This window comes from Oncorhynchus keta, chromosome 34 (genome assembly GCF_023373465.1).
Source record: "Oncorhynchus keta strain PuntledgeMale-10-30-2019 chromosome 34, Oket_V2, whole genome shotgun sequence".
NCBI classification, from domain to species: Eukaryota; Metazoa; Chordata; class Actinopteri; order Salmoniformes; family Salmonidae; genus Oncorhynchus; species Oncorhynchus keta.
Genome location: NC_068454.1, coordinates 13,395,418 through 13,415,273, shown reverse-complemented (window position 1 = coordinate 13,415,273; position 19,856 = coordinate 13,395,418). Strand labels below are relative to the sequence as shown.

General features: G+C 46.7%; 1 protein-coding gene across 1 annotated transcript in view; it reads left to right on the top strand.

The window, feature by feature from the left end:
* LOC127915011 (AF4/FMR2 family member 1-like) overlaps positions 1–18,759 on the top strand; it is a 37,408-nt gene extending 18,649 nt beyond the window's left edge. Inside the window, exons 6-17 of the mRNA XM_052493201.1 lie at positions 854–891; positions 3,147–3,351; positions 5,865–7,922; positions 8,797–9,443; positions 9,617–9,877; positions 10,063–10,126; positions 10,538–10,674; positions 10,926–10,997; positions 15,726–15,819; positions 16,662–16,711; positions 16,840–17,033; positions 17,412–18,759. Coding sequence (XP_052349161.1) covers positions 854–891; positions 3,147–3,351; positions 5,865–7,922; positions 8,797–9,443; positions 9,617–9,877; positions 10,063–10,126; positions 10,538–10,674; positions 10,926–10,997; positions 15,726–15,819; positions 16,662–16,711; positions 16,840–17,033; positions 17,412–17,533 — 3,942 coding nt within the window. The 3' untranslated portion in view covers positions 17,534–18,759. The remainder of the gene's footprint in view (positions 1–853; positions 892–3,146; positions 3,352–5,864; positions 7,923–8,796; positions 9,444–9,616; positions 9,878–10,062; positions 10,127–10,537; positions 10,675–10,925; positions 10,998–15,725; positions 15,820–16,661; positions 16,712–16,839; positions 17,034–17,411) is intronic.
* Positions 18,760–19,856: the final 1,097 nt, after the last annotated feature.

Genomic DNA, 19,856 nt, shown 5'->3' with positions numbered 1-19,856 from the left:
GCTTGGTTGTGTGTACTTTGTGCTTGGTTGTGTGTACTTTGTACTTGGTTGTGTGTACTTTGTGCTTGATTGTGTGTACTTTGTACTTGGTTGTGTGTACTTTGTGCTGCCTCACTTGTTCTTTGGGCATTTATTTTTTGTGACGCGGTTGCGTCCTGTTTTAATAATTGCCTGAGTAAAGTGCTTAGCCCACTCATCTCTGCTCTCCTGCACCAGCTACACCCACCGGTTGACAGCATTCGTAAATTCCTCAGTTATTCTGCATTCTGGTACACTCAGACGAGAGTGCTCTGAAACAGTTGTTGCAGTGACATTCTATTGAAATGGATACTTTCATAGTGGAGCCTTTTGTTAAATTTTATTATGCAATACAGTAGACAGGATTACCTTCACATAATGACCAGCTCAAATAGATAGAAGCGTGTTTTAAGGCAGACCAATCCCAACTCATCTCTCAGCATGTCCAGCCCACTCATTATCTCAGCCAATCATGGCTAGTGGGAAGGTTGCTGACTTTCTCTGTGGCTTAATTATCTAGTCTTGTAATTTAATTGTATTTTTTATTTACAAACGTCATACAAGTTTGTAATTAAGGCACATGAATGTTTACAAGATCGAGACGGCATTTCTGCTAAAAAAGCACATTTTGAATTAAAAAAAAGTTTACGTTCAAACGGCTCTCCTGTGAAGTAATGACATGCACCTAGTTTCCTGAAACGGGTCACATATTGTTTTCACCTATCCAATGGCAGGTCAATATGGGCAGCACAGGGTTAACACTACTTGCTCATGGTTACACGCTAATGAATGATGCCAGTCTCTCTTGTCTCCTTTTCTGTCATCTCTCTACTAGGACCCTGAGCAGTCAGCCTCCTGGACTGGTAACAATAGGTACTAGATGTGTCTAATGCATTGTGTGTGTGTGTCCTGATTGTCTAGTCACTTTTACCCCTACCCACAGTACATGTACATACTACCGCAGTTACCTTGACTACCTTTACTGTAGTTACCTAGACTACCTCGTTCCCCTGCACATTGACTCATTACCAGTGCCCCTTGGATAGAGCCTCATTACCGGTACCGCTTGGATAGAGCCTTGTTACCGGTACCACTTGGATATAGCCTCGTTACCGGTACCACTTGGATATAGCCTCGTTACCGGTACCCCTTAGATAGAGCCTTGTTACCGGTACCCCTTGGATAGAGCCTTGTTACCGGTACCCCTTGGATAGAGCCTCATTACCGGTACCACTTGGATATAGCCTCGTTACCGGTACCCCTTGGATAGAGCCTCGTTACCGGAACCCCTGAGATAGAGCCTCGTTACCGGTACCCCTTGGATAGAGCCTCGATACCGGTACCCCTTGGATAGAGCCTCATTACCGGTAGCCCTTGGGTAGAGCCTCGTTACCGGAACCCCTTAGATAGAGCCTTGTTACCGGAACCCCTTAGATAGAGCCTCGTTACCGGAACCCCTTAGATAGAGACTCGTTACCGGAACCCCTTCGATAGAGACTCGTTACCGGAACCCCTTAGATAGAGCCTTGTTACCGGAACCCCTTAGATAGAGCCTCGTTACCGGAACCCCTTAGATAGAGCCTCGTTACCGGAACCCCTTAGATAGAGACTCGTTACCGGAACCCCTTCGATAGAGACTCGTTACCGGAACCCCTTAGATAGAGCCTTGTTACCGGAACCCCTTAGATAGAGCCTCGTTACCGGAACCCCTTGGATAGAGCCTTGTTACCAGAACCCCTTAGATAGAGCCTTGTTACCGGAACCTCTTGGATAGAGCCTCGTTACCGGAACCCCTTAGATAGAGCCTCGTTACCGGAACCCCTTAGATAGAGCCTCGTTACCGGAACCCCTTGGATAGAGCCTCGTTACCGGAACCCCTTAGATAGAGCCTCGTTACCGGAACCCCTTAGATAGAGCCTCGTTACCGGAACCCCTTAGATAGAGCCTCGTTACCGGAACCCCTTAGATAGAGCCTCGTTACCGGAACCCCTTAGATAGAGCCTCGTTACCGGAACCCCTTAGATAGAGCCTTGTTACCGGAACCCCTTAGATAGAGCCTCGTTACCGGAACCCCTTGGATAGAGCCTCGTTACCGGAACCCCTTAGATAGAGCCTTGTTACCGGAACCTCTTGGATAGAGCCTTGTTACCGGAACCCCTTAGATAGAGCCTCGTTACCGGAACCCCTTAGATAGAGCCTCGTTACCGGAACCCCTTAGATAGAGCCTCGTTACCGGAACCCCTTGGATAGAGCCTCGTTACCGGAACCCCTTAGATAGAGCCTCGTTACTGGAACCCCTTAGATAGAGCCTTGTTACCGGAACCCCTTAGATAGAGCCTCGTTACCGGAACCCCTTGGATAGAGCCTCGTTACCGGAACCCCTTGGATAGAGCCTCGTTACCGGAACCCCTTAGATAGAGCCTCGTTACCGGAACCCCTTAGATAGAGCCTTGTTACCGGAACCCCTTAGATAGAGCCTCGTTACCGGAACCCCTTGGATAGAGCCTCGTTACCGGAACCCCTTAGATAGAGCCTCGTTACCGGAACCCCTTAGATAGAGCCTCGTTACCGGAACCCCTTTGATAGAGCCTCGTTACCGGAACCCCTTAGATAGAGCCTCGTTACCGGAACCCCTTGGATAGAGCCTTGTTACCGGAACCCCTTAGATAGAGCCTTGTTACCGGAACCCCTTAGATAGAGCCTCGTTATTGTTCTTTTATTACTATTTCCTTTTTATTTAGTGATTTTTTTTTTTTACTCTGCGTTGTTGGGAAAGGCTCGTAGGTCAACATTTCACAGTAAAGTCTACATCTGTTCTAATTCAGGAAGCAATATGAAGGTGTGGAATGTGACAGTTGGATGGTAGACCAATCCATGTTATCTTTCTCCTGGTCACTCTTAAACAGACACACACTGATAGTGATTAATGAAGAGGGCCAGCGAGTTTGAGCGTCCACAAATTGTTTGTACTGTATGTGTGTTCGTGCATCCGTGCGTGCGTGCGTGCGTGCGTGCGTGCGTGCGTGTGTGTGTGTGTGTGTGTGTGTGTGTGTGTGTGTGTGTGTGTGTGTGTGTGTGTGTGTGTCTAAGCTGACCCCTTTCTGGTGTGTGTGTTTATTGATTGACAGTCTGTCGGAACAGCACACACACACACATGGTGGGAGGGTGAGACATTCATGCTCAGACTCTTCAGGCTCAGACTCTTCAGGCTCAGACTCCTCCAGTGAGTCGGAAGAGGAGAGCAGTAGCCAGCGCCTTCGTAGCCCCAGCCCAGAAACACACTCCAATCCGGGGACACCCACCGACGCTCAGTCCCTCGGCTGCACCGAGGAGGTAGTACCACCACGATCACTGTCTGTCACACTACTGTCTGTCTGTATACCATCTCTCTCTCTCTCTTTAGCTACCTCTCTCTCTCATGGCATTTCTCATTCTCTTTCTTTCTAGATTTGTCTCTCTCCCTTTAGCCCCTTCCACACTTTTTTCTACCTCCCCCTTTTTCTCTCTCCCTCCCCTTATTTAGAATTCTCTCTCTCTCTCTCTCTCTCTCTCTCTCTCTCTCTCTCTCTCTCTCTCTCTCTCTCTCTCTCTCTCTCTCTCTGGGTGAGGCGGGGAGGGGTATGTAAGGGGAGGGGGAGGCAGGGGGTGGGGGAGTGTTGTGCAGGGTGAGGGGAGTTGCTGTAGGAATTAGATTTTGGGCGTCACGTGAACAAGCCCAGTCCCAAAGAGGAAAGCCCATGGGAGTTGGGAGTCCCGGAGATTCGGTTTCATGCTAACATTGCGTTAGTAAGTAGTTAGCATGACAGTCTCTCCCACACTAATAACCAACAGCAGACTCTCCCTGCTATACTATCTTACACTAAAGTAAAGGTAAGACCAACTCTAAAATGGAAGTTTCATTGGCAGTGAGTTACAAGCATGTAAATGCCCAGTAGAGAGAGACCTATAAGGACCTTTACACCACTGCTTATAGACAGACCACTTTCTCTCTCAATTGGAGAGGGAGAGAGAGGTGTGGGGGGTGTATTGTCAATGGAGGGGACAGCAGTTGGGGGTGTAGGTTAGCTATGCAGAGAGAGCTGAGTAGGATAAACCTGCTTCTCCTGTCTGTATGAATGGAAGCTCCTGTGTGTCTGTGTACTGTGTATGACCATAGCTGGCTCTATTCATGCAGTATATCAGGCCCCTATAGAGGTGGTGGGAGGTGGGAGTGAGAGTGGTGGTGCGGGGGTGGGAGCCCCATGTGTTTTTCATCTACGTTGAGCGAATGAGCGTTATAGTGTCTCCCAAGGAGGAGGAGTGAGGGGGGGGTAGCGCTCCAGAGCTCCAGTTAGAGACAGGGAGGGAGGGGACAGAGAGGGTACAAGAGATGCAGTGTCTTCTCTGGAAAAGAGGGTGAGGGGAAGGGGGGTGACCTGGGAGCGGGGCGTGACCTGGGAGGGGGGCGTGACCTGGGAGGAGAGCAGTGGTTGAGTAGAGGAGTAGTTTAAATTAGCTCTGGTCAGCTACTGGAGAGAGGGGTGGAGAGAGAAGGGTAGAGAAGGGGGGGAGAGAGAGAGGAAAAAATAGAAAACAATTAGAGAGTAGGAAAGTAATTGTACCCTCCACCAGTGAGTATATCCTCTTCTTTTTAAAGCTCTTCTATTCTTTCTTGATTAATGAGTGAGTTGTTAGGCAGAATAAACCGCATGTGTGTGTGTGGGCGGGGGGTTATCGTCTGTCAGGGCAGATGTGTGTAGATTCCAGAGAAAGTAGAAAAGGAAGGAAGGTTGAAGAAGTAGCCACTGTTTTTAAAACTGGTCTTCTAGACTCTGGTTGAACGAGTGGTAGTTTTGACAGTGTGTTGTCTTAATGTACGTGTGCAGTGTAGATTAGAGCAGTTTAGAAAATTGCAGTTTTGACAGTGGTGATAAGAATGAAGCTGAGACTGTGAGTAAGAAATGTGGGTACTGTTTGTATGGTTTTCAGTGTGTTGTGTGTTTTGAAATATTCCAGTGTGTCATATTCTTTCAGGGAATCTATCATTTACCCCTGTCACTGTTGCTTCCTCTCTCATTCTCCTCTCTCTCATTCTCCTCTCTCTCTCATTCTCCTCTCTCTCTCATTCTCCTCTCTCTCATTCTCCTCTCTCTCATTCTCCTCTCTCTCATTCTCCTCTCTCTCATTCTCCTCTGTCTCATTCTCCTCTCTCTCATTCTCCTCTCTCTCTCATTCTCCTCTCTCTCTCATTCTCCTCTCTCTCTCATTCTCCTCTCTCTCTCTCATTCTCCTCTCTCTCTCATTCTCCTCTCTCTCTCTCATTCTCCTCTCTCTCTCTCATTCTCCTCTCTCTCATTCTCCTCTCTCTCTCATTCTCCTCTCTCTCTCATTCTCCTCTCTCTCTTTCTCCTCTCTCTCTCATTCTCCTCTCTCTCTCATTCTCCTCTCTCTCTCATTCTCCTCTCTCTCTTTCTCCTCTCTCTCATTCTCCTCTCTCTCATTCTCCTCTCTATATATATATATTGCACTGGCCATTCAACATATCAATGTTTTTGTGGGGAAAAGCACATCTGTATATTTATAAATAGTGTTTCTTGCTGCTCAGGAAGATTGTTGTTTTTGGCTTAACCCCTGTTTTCATTGAATATAGTTCAATCACTTTCTGCAAGTTACTGACAGTGGAAGTTAGTGTTTAAAACCAATGTGAATGTATCAAAGTCAACCTGACTTGTTCTTCACAAAAAGCATGATCCCTCTCCTTTGCTGTTCCTACTGGACTGTTTCTCTACTCATCCCTCTCTCCTTAAATATGTCATCCCTCTCTCCTTAAATATGTCATCCCTCTCCATCCTCCTCTCTTTTCTCAGACAGATCACCCCCCCACCACTCAATGGCAGCTGGATAAGTGGCTGAAGAAAGTCCGAAAAAAATCCTCCTCCTGGGATTCCAGCAACCGTGACCACACCCAGAGAGCTACAGAACACAGCTCGCCCTCCCCAGACCCCCACAGAGCCCCGTCTCCAGCCAGATCCTGGGGGACCAGAGAGGACTACAGCCCCGGCCAGAGCCCTGTTCCCAGCCCACACTTCAACTACAGCCCCAGTCATAGCTCTCGGCCTAGCCCTGGCTACAGCCCCTGTCCCAGTCCTTGCCACAGCCCAAGACACAGCCCCATCCTTAGCCCGGTCCCCAGTGTCTGTCTGAGTCCCTGCCTCAGCCCCAGAGCCAACCGCGACCCTAGCCCCATACCCCGACACCCCCCTAAGAGTCCTAGTCCCAGCCTTACTCAGTCTACCTCCCGTCACTATCCTCAGGTTCGGAGTCCTCATCAGGAAAGCTTCAGGCCTCTCACGCGGCCGAGCTTAACATCCAGCCCGAGCCATAGACCCAAAATCAGGATCGCACCTGCTCCCAGCTTTGAGTCCAAGAGCAAACTGAGGCACAGTTCCTCTCCCCAGCCTCCACTTCAGCACGGCTCCAGGCCTAAACCCAAACAGAGCCAATCTGTTCCCACTCCCAAGAACACAGCCAAGGCAGCCCCTGCGCTGAGCACTGAGCCGAGCCACAGACCCAGACCTAGTCCCAACTCCAGTCCCAGGCTTCATTCTCAGCCTAGGTTGAAACACAACCCCATCCTAGCACTCAAAACCAGCCAACAACTAACAACCTCTGGACAAAGGCCCAAGGAGAGTAGCAGACTCAGCCACAATTCCAACTCCAAACCCAGGCCCAAGTTTGGGCCTAGTTTGACAACCAGCCTCAGTACCAGTCCCAGTCCCACACCCAGGGCCAAGACCTTACCTCCCGCAGGCCCTAGTAGAGAGACCAGCAGCAGAGTTGGTCACAGTTCCAAATCGAGTCCCAAGCCACATTCTCGGCCGATCTCCAAAGCTGGTTCTGGGCCTAGCTCTAGATCCAGTCCTATACCCAAAGTCAAGTCCCGGGAGAACCCTGCTCCCCACCCAAAGCCTCCACAGAGGAAGCCCCATTCCAGGGAGAGAGAACGGGAGGTGGACAACCGGAGAGAGACCCAGGCAGTAGACAGGAAGGCAGACAGGCAGGCAGAGGGAAGGGGGCGGGGTAATGTAGAGAGACAGGGAGAGAGGCCAGGGGAGAAACAGGGAGAGAGAAGACTGGCAGAGGATAAGTTGATTAGACGCCCCTGGGTCCAGAGTTCAGAGGAGGAAGAGGACGTAGAGGAGAGAAAGAGGAGGAGGGAGGAGAGAGAGAAGGAGGAGAAGAGGAGGAGGAGGAAGGAGCAGCAGCAGCAGAGAGGTGAATGGCAGGCGGTCCAGCCCAAGCAGAGACCTCACACCAACAGCGAGCAACACCGCAATCCCATTGATCCACAACGCCACGGGACTAAGAAAAAGAGGAGGAGGAAGAGTGAGGAGGAAGAGAGAGAGTCTCAGCCGGACCCTTCCCTTCCGCCGTCGCCCTCCTCCCCCACACCTGTCATCCCTCCCACAGATTCCTCTTCTTCATCATCTTCCTCATCAGAGTCCGACTCGGAGCCCAGTCTGCCTCCCAACGTCGCCAAAGTCCCAGCCGACTCCACGTCCAGCCAGCGTCCCATCCCCAGGAGAGGGCACCAGGGCCCTGGAAGGCCTTCAGACACCAGGCCAGGAGTGCTCTACCCCACTGCCACATCCAACCAAGCCCACGGGCCGCAGAGCCAGGCAAAGCAGAAACTCTACACCTTGGTCCCGTTTGGGCGTAGTGAGCAAGCCCCATCCTCACACCGAGGCCTGAGGAATCTGGTGGTGCAGTTAAACCTCTCCCTGCTCAGCAGAGTACCTGATACTACGACAGACACCCCAGCCTCTCACAAACACCCCTCCTCTTCCTCTTCCAAGCAAAAAGAGGCCATGAGACACCTGTACACCCCAGAGACAGAGGGAGGAGACAGCAGGAGGAAACGGAAGGTAACACACATTTCTCTTTTTCTGTGTAAACAAGGTAGTTGTACTGTAGCTAGTTTATCATGGAATATTAATGTCACCCTTTACTGAGACCTGAGGTCACTGTTGATTCAGAAATACAATAGGCTGGTGTCTGTGATGTAGTGGTAAATGCTGTTTACTCTCCACTACATCTCTGGTGGTGTTGCTTCAGAAGAATTGCAATAGCCTGGTGTCCATCACTGTTGCTTTAGAACTATAGTAGCCTGGTGTCCATCACTGTTGCTTTAGAACTATAGTAGCCGGTGTCCATCACTGTTGCTTTAGAACTATAGTAGCCGGTGTCCATCACTGTTGCTTTAGAACTATAGTAGCCTGGTGTCCATCACTGTTGCTTTAGAACTATAGTAGCCGGTGTCCATCACTGTTGCCTTAGAACTATAGTAGCCTGGTGTCCATCACTGTTGCCTTAGAACTATAGTAGCCTGGTGTCCATCACTGTTGCTTTAGAACTATAGTAGCCTGGTGTCCATCACTGTTGCTTTAGAACTATAGTAGCCTGGTGTCCATCACTGTTGCTTTAGAACAATAGTAGCCTGGTGTCCATCACTGTTGCCTTAGAACTATAGTAGCCTGGTGTCCATCACTGTTGCTTTAGAACAATAGTAGCCTGGTGTCCATCACTGTTGCTTTAGAACAATAGTAGCCTGGTGTCCATCACTGTTGCCTTAGAACTATAGTAGCCTGGTGTCCATCACTGTTGCTTTAGAACAATAGTAGCCTGGTGTCCATCACTGTTGCTTTAGAACAATAGTAGCCTGGTGTCCATCACTGTTGCTTTAGAACAATAGTGGCCTGGTGTTCGTTGTTCAACTATAATGTGTGTGTTTCTTCCTAGTCAGAGAATGGAATCCAGCACCACAGAGTGAGTAAGCGGAGTAACTCCCAAACCAACGGCCCCTCAGCCCACACAGAGTCTACAGCTAACAGAGAGAGTAAGCAGAGTAACTCCCACACCAACGGCCCCTCAGCCCACACAGAGTCTACAGCTAACAGAGAGAGTAAGCAGAGTAACTCCCACACCAACGGCCCCTCAGCCCACACAGAGTCTACAGCTAACAGAGAGAGTAAGCAGAGTAACTCCCGCACCAACGGCCCCTCAGCCCACACAGAGTCTACAGCTAACAGAGAGAGTAAGCAGAGTAACTCCCGCAACAACGGCCCCTCAGCCCACACAGAGTCTACAGCTAACAGAGTGAGTAATCGGAGTAACTCCCAAACCAACAGCCCCTCAGCCCACACAGAGTCTACAGCTAACAGAGTGAGTAATCGGAGTAACTCCCAAACCAACGGCCCCTCAGCCCACACAGAGTCTACAGCTAACAGAGAGAGTAAGCAGAGTAACTCCCAAACCAACGGCCCCTCAGCCCACACAGAGTCTACAGCTAACAGAGAGAGTAAGCGGAGTAACTCCCAAACCAACGGCCCCTCAGCCCACACAGCTAACAGATGTCTAGACCCCCACATAGATGCCAGACACAACAGGTGAGACTGGAACGCACACTCTAATACACATTCTCATACACACTTATACACACTCTCATAAACACTTATACACACTCTCATAAACACTTATACCCACTCATACATAAAACAGGCATACAGACTGTAAAAAGTACTGACTGTGTCTTTGGGTGGGGGGGTGTATGTGTGAGCAGGTTCTTGGAGGACTACCTAGACAGTAAGAGGCCACTGTCCCCCCTGTCCCCTCTCTCTGACACCCCGGACCCCACCAAGCCTCCCATCAAAACAAAGCCCCCAGTGCAGCACTACACAAACAGTGAGGTGCCCAGGACCCATGCTAAGATGGAGGTGGAGTGTGTAGGTGTGTCAGGGAAGCCCCCGCACATGTGTGAATCCTGGGGACCTCCTTTACAACGGGCAGGGAGCCAGAGAGGAACTGTACTCAACCATGAACCGTGAGTGACTGACTGACTAAAATTAGACCCCTTTTGGTCCTCATGACTACAGCCCAACATATACCACCAGAAGCAGTCTGTAGCTGTCACACAGTAACATGTGTCTGACATTTACTATTCGCTCTCTCTCTCTCTCTCTCTCTCTCTCTCTCTCTCTCTCTCTCTCTCTCTCCATCCCTATCTAGCCCACATCATGCTGAGTACTACATGCATGAGGCCAAGAGAATGAAGCACCGTGCAGATGCCATGGTAAGACTGGGTTAGGACTGGGTTAGGACTGGGTCAGGACTGGGTCAGGGCTGGGTTAGGACTGGGTCAGGACTGGGTCAGGACTGGGTTAGGACTGGGTCAGGACTGGGTTAGGACTGGGTTAGGACTGGGTCAGGACTGGGTCAGGACTGGGTTAGGACTGGGTCAGGACTGGGTCAGGACTAGGTTAGGACTGGGTTAGGACTGGGTCAGGACCAGAGGGACTGTTCTAACACTGAAATAGGACAGTTACACATGTTTTAAAGATGTCTAGGACAATTAGTACAACTTTACAGCTGGTTTAAAATAAAGACCTTGTCATGAAATTACTTGATTAAGTGGCTAGAGAGAGCTCTCATATCTCACATATCACTTGCAAAATGTCTCTCTCTGTGTCTGTCTCTGTCTCAGGTGGATAAGCTGGGGAAGGCAGTGAACTATGTGGATGCTGCTCTCTCCTTCATGGAGTGTGGCAAAGCTATGGAGGAGGGACCACTGGAGGACAAGTCACCCTATACCATGTACACAGAGACGGTAGAGCTCATCAGGTGAGATACACACACACACACACACACACACACACACAAACATGCACATACAAACACGCACACAAACACGCACACAAACATACATACAAACACACACACACACACACACACACACACACACACACACACACACACACACACACACACACACACACACACACACACACACACACACACAGGTGCACATGTGCACACACACAAACACGCACATACATACACCCACTTTAACAGTGATCCTCTGGGGTTGTCAGGTATGCCATGAGGCTGAAGAACCACTCTGGTCCTGGGGCCAGACAGGAAGAGAAACAGTTGGCCGTACTGTGGTAAGTACGTCACTAACAACAGTCGTCTAAATGTATAAAAGGTCAAAAATACAGTTCTGATCAATATACAGTAACAGCTGTGTAATGGAAGAATATTGGCTGAATTATAGAACATAAACCATTTAATAAGATCCTGAAAATCTATGGCATCTTAAGTATTCAATTTAATGTTAACTATATATGGTCTATTTATGTGTTTTAGAAATAACAAAATGACATGAAATTAGGCCTATACTCTATGCAACCAGCATCTTTCTAGGCCTCTACCACATCCCACAATCTTCCATAGCTTTCCCCATGGCTTTCTCTCATATTCCTGTTTTGTTTTTGTCAAATCTGCTTGCGTATTCAACATTAGGTCGAGACTGTATTTAAGAAAAGGACCTAACCTAAACGCCCTGCTCTAGAATTTCTTTATGCAAAAATGGTTCAGTTGGTTATTCATTTTCCAGAGCGGATTCCCTTGTGGTTGAGTTAGCCTACTTTTCTCTCTTGTGATATAAGTATTATGCCTGTGCGTTTCGTCCCTGTCCAAGTGTCAGTGCAGTAGATCCTGGTCCAAGCATCAGCGTGGAAATAGATTGCGATCAAAACCCTGTACCATTGTTGACATTTTGAAGGGGACTGGCGTGTGTGTGAGCGGACATAGTGCACGTTGGCACGATCATAACATCTACAGCAAATCTACAAGCAAGTGTTCAACTGTGCATTGCTTTCTTTCTAAATAAATCGATCCACCAACAACCCGGACAACGCTGGGCCAATTGTGCGCCACCCCATGGGTCTCCCAGTCGCGGCTGGCTGCGACAGAGCCTGGACTCAAACCAGAATTTCTACTGGCAGACCACTGCGCCACACTGCCTTAGACGACTGGGCCACACTGCCTTAGACCACTGGGCCACACTGCCTTAGACCACTGGGCCACACTGCCTTAGACCACTGGGCCACACTGCCTTAGACCACTGGGCCACACTGCCTTAGACCACTGGGCCACACTGCCTTAGACCACTGGGCCACACTGCCTTAGACCACTGGGCCACACTGCCTTAGACCACTGGGCCACACTGCCTTAGACCACTGGGCCACACTGCCTTAGACCACTGGGCCACACTGCCTTAGACCACTGGGCCACACTGCCTTAGACCACTGGGCCACACTGCCTTAGACCACTGCGTCACACTGGAGACCCCAGATTGCCCTTTTAACAACACGACCCCTGGCCTATGTTTCTATCAGAAGCAACACTACCTCTGGCCTATGTTTCTATCAGAAGCAACACTACACCTGGCCTATGTTTCTATCAGAAGCAACACTACCTCTGGCCTATGTTTCTATCAGAAGCAACACTACACCTGGCCTATGTTTCTATCAGAAGCAACACGACCCCTGGCCTATGTTTCTATCAGAAGCAACACTACCCCTGGCCTATGTTTCTATCAGAAGCAACACTACACCTGGCCTATGTTTCTATCAGAAGCAACACTACACATGGCCTATGTTTCTATCAGAAGCAACACTACACATGGCCTATGCCTATGCCTATGTTTCTATCAGAAGCAACACTACCTCTGGCCTATGTTTCTATCAGAAGCAACACTACACCTGGCCTATGTTTCTATCAGAAGCAACACTACCTCTGGCCTATGTTTCTATCAGAAGCAACACTACACCTGGCCTATGTTTTTATCAGAAGCAACACGACACCTGGCCTATGTTTCTATCAGAAGCAACACTACACCTGGCCTATGTTTCTATCAGAAGCAACACTACACATGGCCTATGTTTCTATCAGAAGCAACACTACACATGGCCTATGTTTCTATCAGAAGCAACACTACACCTGGCCTATGTTTCTATCAGAAGCAACACTACACATGGCCTATGTTTCTATCAGAAGCAACACTACCTCTGGCCTATGTTTCGACCACATATTAGCAATGTTGTGATTCTAATCTGGACATGTTTGTTCTACATGGTTCTGTATGTGTGGGTGTGAATTCCATAAAGAATAGAGTTCTCTTTGAGATGCTCAGCTATGTTGAATTCTACCGATTCGAAAATAGAAACTAATTTCTATTAGATAAAATAGATGTGTTGTAACCGTGGCCAAATAATTACATTAACATACTGTATATTGCTAAGAGTGTGAGAGTCAGGTTACTTTCCTATCAGGACTCAAACCCAGGCCACCAGCACCAATGACAAGCACCCTAACCACTGTCCCAATAAGGTATAGCGCTGGAGCAGGGTTCCCCAATTTGGCACACAGGTGGTTTAATTTGGCCCCCCAAGTTTTCGGAGAAAAAAAACAATCACGTTTTATTTTGGGGAATTTTCATTGTTGGACATAAGACTATATAAACACCAGGATGTCAGCTCCAAGTGATTTTACATTAAGAAATCTGTTAAAATATTCCCACGCATAGTAGAGAAACAAATGTAAGAAAGGTTTGACATGATTATGTTTAAATCAAATATTATCTCTGTTTGGGCTTCTTGCAGTCAATTTGCCATCTACAAAATATTTGTAATTATGTTCCGACCCCTCTACCATCTGCTCAAAAAAAAAATCATCCCGTGACTGAATCTAGTTGATGATCACTGCTCTAGGACATGTGCTTATTGGGGCAGTATAGTTTAGGCCCTGTCCATAATAAACCCTAACCCCTCCTCCCTAGGCACTTGTTCAGATCTAAAACAACTGGATATGTGGAAGCAATAGGGTGAATGCACTTTGAAGTAAATATCAGCTCTGGTAAAAGTACACTCAAGAAAATATTTGATTGATCCTAGTGATTGAGGAGTGTCATTAAACCAGGTTAATATGCCCCACCAATATTAGACTTTACAGAAAGCCCTTGAAATATGTAAATCAACTCCATGATAGAATAGTCAAATCAAATATTAACTCCAACAGTGTAGCAGGAAAATCTGAATGCTGTGAACCAAGAGGTTGTGAGTTCAAATCCAACCTGAGGACATGTTGGATAATAATTACTGTATACAGTGCCTTGCGAAAGTATTCGGCCCCCTTGAACTTTGCGACCTTTTGCCACATTTCAGGCTTCAAACATAAAGATATAAAACTGTATTTTTTTGTGAAGAATCAACAACAAGTGGGATACAATCATGAAGTGGAACAACATTTATTGGATATTTCAAACTTTTTTAACAAATCAAAAACTGAAAAATTGGGCGTGCATAATTATTCAGCCCCCTTAAGTTAATACTTTGTAGCGCCACCTTTTGCTGTGATTGTACATGCACAATGTCATCAAGTGTGTCGAACATGTAAGGTGAAGCAGAGAATGTACGAGAATCCCTAAACTTGCCAATAGACTAAAAGAGCTGTGATTGGATCAGTGGTTCTTCAGTCAAGGTCTTGATATGCTTGGCAACCATAACAAGCTGTCATGAAAATGGCTTTGGGACCACCAGGTCAGTTAAGATTTTGTATTTATTTACAATGACGGCCTACCCCGGCCATTGCTGGGCCAATTGTGCGCTGCCCAATCACAGCCTGATGTGATGCAGCCTGGATTGGAACCAGGTACTGCAGTGATGCCTCTTGCCCTGAGATGCAGTGTCTTAGACCACTGCGCCAGTCGGGAGCCATGACAACTGATACACACAAATGCTCTTGCAACATCTCATAAAACGTGTCTAGAACATTAATATCTTACATTCTGACAATATGGCAACTATGTTCTGTGTATGTTTGGTGGAACATTGATGGAATATTGTCCTAACCCTCAGAGAACTGGACACATGTAAAGTCACATAAAACGCTTCTAGAACATTAAGGTTGTATATTCTGAGAACATTCTAACCACGTTCTAGTAACCACGTTCTAGATCAGTTCTGTTTGACACTAAGTGAATGATCCCCTAACTTTGCCACCAAAACATGCTTTTCTCAATGTTTTCTAACGACATGCCACTGACTTGGAGTAAAGCCAGAGTTTCTATGTATGCGGATGACTCAACACTGTACACATCCGCTACCACAGTGACTGAAATGACTGCAACACTCAACAAAGAGCTGCAGTTAGTTTCAGAGTGGGTGGCAAGGAATAAGTTAGCCCTAAATATATCTAAAACTAAGAGTATTGTATTTGGAACAAAACACTCACTAAAACCTAAACCTCAACTAAATCTTGTAATAAATAATGTGGAAATTGAGTAAGTTGAGAAGACTAAACTGCTTGGAGTAACACTAGACTGTAAACTGTCATGGTCAAAACATATTGATGCAGTAGTAGTTAAGATGGGGAGAAGTCTGTCTATAATAAAGAAATGCACTGTCTTCTTAACAACACTATCAACAAGGCAGGTCCTACAGGCCCTAGTTTTGTCACACCTTGACTACTGTTCAGTCGTGTGGTCAGGTGCCACAAAAAATAACTTAGAAAATAACTTCAAATTGCAATTGGCTCAGAACAGGGCAGCACGGCTGGCCCTTGGATATATACGGAGAGCTACACAGGAAACATTACAAAAACGTTTTCTCTCCCTACAATTGTTAGCTGAGTAGTGAGGTACTGCTCCGTGTCAGCTGTCATAGGCAGCCTTGCTGTATGGAGAAGAAGGTGCTTTCTGTATCCATAAGTGTCTGGATATCTGTGTTATTTGAATATTTTAATCCTTCTCAACTGTAATGGGATTTGTGGACTCAAATAAGGTATTTCAAACGTGTGTTTGTGTGTGGCTGTGTGTGTGTGTTCCCTAGTTTCCGGTGCCTTGCTCTCCTGTACTGGCAGATGTTTCGTCTGAAGAAGGACCAAGCCATGAAGTACTCCAAAGCTCTACTGGACTACTTTAAGGTACAAGCCTCATCCTCACCCTTATCCTCTCCCTCACCCTGAAGTACTCCAAAGCTCTACTGGAGTACTTTAAGTTACAAACCTCATCCTCACCCTTATCCTCTCCCTCACCCTGAAGTACTCCAAAGCTCTACTGGAGTACTTTAAGGTTAAACCTCATCCTCACCCTTATCCTCTCCCTCACCCTGAAGTACTCCAAAGCTCTACTGGAGTACTTTAAGGTATAAGCCTCATCCTCACCCTCATCCTCTCCCTCACCCTGAAGTACTCCAAAGCTCTACTGGAGTACTTTAAGGTACAAGCCTCATCCTCACCCTTATCCTCTCCCTCACCCTGAAGTACTCCAAAGCTCTACTGGACTACTTTAAGGTACAAACCTCATCCTCACCCTCATCCTCTCCCTCACCCTGAAGTACTCCAAAGCTCTACTGGACTACTTTAAGGTACAAACCTCATCCTCACCCTCATCCTCTCCCTCACCCTGAAGTACTCCAAAGCTCTACTGGACTACTTTAAGGTACAAACCTCATCCTCACCCTCATCCTCTCCCTCACCCTGAAGTACTCCAAAGCTCTACTGGAGTACTTTAAGGTACAAACCTCATCCTCACCCTCATCCTCTCCCTCACCCTGAAGTACTCCAAAGCTCTACTGGAGTACTTTAAGGTACAAACCTCATCCTCACCCTCATCCTCTCCCTCACCCTGAAGTACTCCAAAGCTCTACTGGAGTACTTTAAGGTACAATCCTCACCAGCACCAACATTTGGTGTGATACAATTAAACGCAGATGTATTCAACTGAAATTGGATAGATTGTAAACATGTGTTTTATTTCGTTCCAGAGTTCTCCCAAAGTGCCTACTACACCCCCCATCTGGAGCGGCTCAGGAAAGTAAGGAAGTCTCTCCCTCTCTTATTTCCTCCCTCTAAATCTCTGCAATGTATTTGTGAATGTGTATATAGTATTAGGTTGATTTGATTCGCCCCAGTGAAGCATCATTGTGGTGTTCTCATCCACAGGGGCACAGGGGGGCCTCCCTCCTCTCTCTCCCCCAGCCCCTCAGCCCTCCCCCTGGGCAGCTCCCCCTCTTCCCTCATCAACATTCCCCTGCGTATCCACCAGATGGCAGCAAACCACCTGAACATCACCAACAATGTCCTATACAGCTATGAGTACTGGGAGCTAGCAGAAAGCCTGGTCAGAGACAACAATGGTGAGAGAGACTAACCCATTATTAGGCAATGTGTAGATGGACTGAAATGAGAGTTGTCTTTTTGGAGAGAGAGAATGTGAACATTGTTTCAACAGTGTACATAGACATTTAACATGTTATATTATTGTCTATTATTTTGAAACTATTGTGAGTGTAATATTTACTATGGATTTCTGATTGTTTGTTTCATTTTTGTTTATTGTTATTTTCACATGCTTTGGCAAGTTGAGAGCTCAGGTTGTTGATACTAGGTTTCATTGCTTTACTTGATTTGATCTAACTCTCTCCTCTCCCCCTCTCTCTCCCTTCCTCTCTCTCTCTCTCTCTCTCTCTCTCTCCTTCTCACTCTCTCCCTCTTTCTGTCTCTCCTCTCTCCAGAGTTCTTTAACTACCTGAATACACTTTCAGGGCCATTGACTCTCCACAGTAGTATTGCTCATGCAGTCCAGTACACCAGACAGGGTCTGCAGTGGATCCGCATCAGTGCCAGCGTGGGCTAGTGGCAGGAGGGAGAGAGGGACACAACCAGTGTGATTATAAGGGGAGGATTCCCCCTGCATTCCACGGAGTCAGGATTATTATTATGCTTCAATTCTCAGCATGTACCGTAAATGATGGCTTGGATTTATACACAGTGGTGACGCTTTACCTTGTGCTTTATCTTGATTGGGGGCAGGTGTTGTTATTCCTACAATCAAACAGAGCGAACTGTCTTGGTATCTCTTTCCTCTTCCTGTTCGGATTGTCAGTGCAGATCTACAAAGTGCCACATGGATTTAAAGCCTTTAAACTTGCTGCTTTGCCAAATGTGCCACATGTGATGATGAAACTGTCTAACAAGGACATTTTAAGAGAAACATGGCTCAGTGCACCAGCGAGGACTTTATGATTCTTCTACTGTACAAAACATAGACTGTAAAAGATCCAGAGACCTGGACTACACAATACAATGCATTCAACCACAGTAAAACTCTAACTAGCCTCCGTTGCAAAAAGCCACTGACACAGTGACCATTTCCTCAAAAAGCCAATTCCTGTTCACTGGGCATAGACGCCAGTTCAATGACTAGTTTTGATTTACGTTTGGTTGAGTTGTCTACTAACGTGAATTCAATGTGAATAAACAAAAAATGTCATCATGTTATTGGATTTAGGTTGGAAAAAAGACTAAATTCCCTTGCGTTGATTACTTTTTACAAATCCAATCGGTTTTCCATGTTGATTCAACGTCATCACATTGATTGTTTTTGTTAAAATGACGTGGAGACAACATTCATTCAACCAGTTTGTGCCCAGTGGGAAGAGACCTGGACTGCATTTCTGGACTACATTTCCCATGAGCCTTTACAGGACGAATGGATTCATCATGGGAAAGGTGAAGTTGGGATTTTGAGTTTTCTTTTGGATTTTCAGACCACTCATCCCAAAGGGTAGATCAAGTTACCGGTAACTTTGCTTTTATGTTTTATGACTCCACTATGTGATGGCCTTTTTAAGGACATTTTGAGATACCTTTCACTTTTTTATGTGCACTGTGTGTGTCAGACCATTCATTTTTACAAAAATACCAAAACTAGAGCATTTAGATGTCGTTTTTCTGGCCAGCATTCATGTTCCTGTCTTTGCAAAATTATTATTTATAACATCGTCTAATGTGGTTATCAAAAGTTACATACCAAAATGTGTTTCATAAATGTCTTTTTGATATTGCAATTTGTATGTAGGAGTCTATCCCCTTGTTTATTGAAGCAGAATCTGTACAGTGAGTGTACAAAACTTTAGGAACACCTGCTCTTTCCATGACAGACTGACCAAATCAAATCACATTTTATTGGTCACATACACATGGTTAGCAGATGTTAGTGCAAGTGTAGCAAAAGGCTTATGCTTCTAGTTCCGACAGTGCAGCAATATCTAACAAGTAATGTAACAATTCCACAACGACCTAATACACACACATCTAAGTAAAGGTATGGAATGAGAATATATCCATATATTAATGAGCGGTATAGGCATAGACCAGCTGAAAGCTAAGATCCCTTATTGATGATTCTTCTTAAATACACTTCCATCAGTGTAGATGTAGGGGAGGAGACAGGTTAAGGAATTATTTTTAAACCTTGAGACAATTGAGACATGGATTGTGTATGTGTACCATTCAGAGGGTGAATGGGCAAGACAAAAAATGTAAGTGCTTTTAAACGGGGTATGGTAGTAGGTGCCAGGCGCATTGGTTTGTGTCAAGAACTGCAACCCTGCTGGGGTTTTCATGCTCAACAGTTTCCCATGTGTATCAAGGATGGTCCACCACCCAAAGGACATCGAGCCAACTTGACACAACTGTGAGAAGCATTGGAGTCAACATGGGCCAGCATCCCTGTGGAACGCTTTGGAGTCAACATGGGCCAGCATCCCTGTGGAACGCTTTGGAGTCAACATGGGCCAGCATCCCTGTGGAACGCTTTGGAGTCAACATGGGCCAGCATCCCTGTGGAACGCTTTGGAGTCAACATGGGCCAGCATCCCTGTGGAACGCTTTGGACACCTTGTAGAGTTCCTTCCCTGACGAATTGAGTCTGTTCTGTGGGCAAACTGGATATTAGGAAGGTATTCTTGATGTTTTATCTATCTGATGATGAACCAGATAGATTTCTACTTAGTGATCTCTCAGATATTTCCAAAATTATATTTGTCTCACTCAACTTTCCATATGTAGATGTATGTGTGTGTGTGTGTGTGTATATTCCAGTTATATAGGCCTAGCTCCATTTCTGCTCAGACTGTTGCTCTTGGAGAGATCTCTCATTCTGCCCCCCTCTCCTA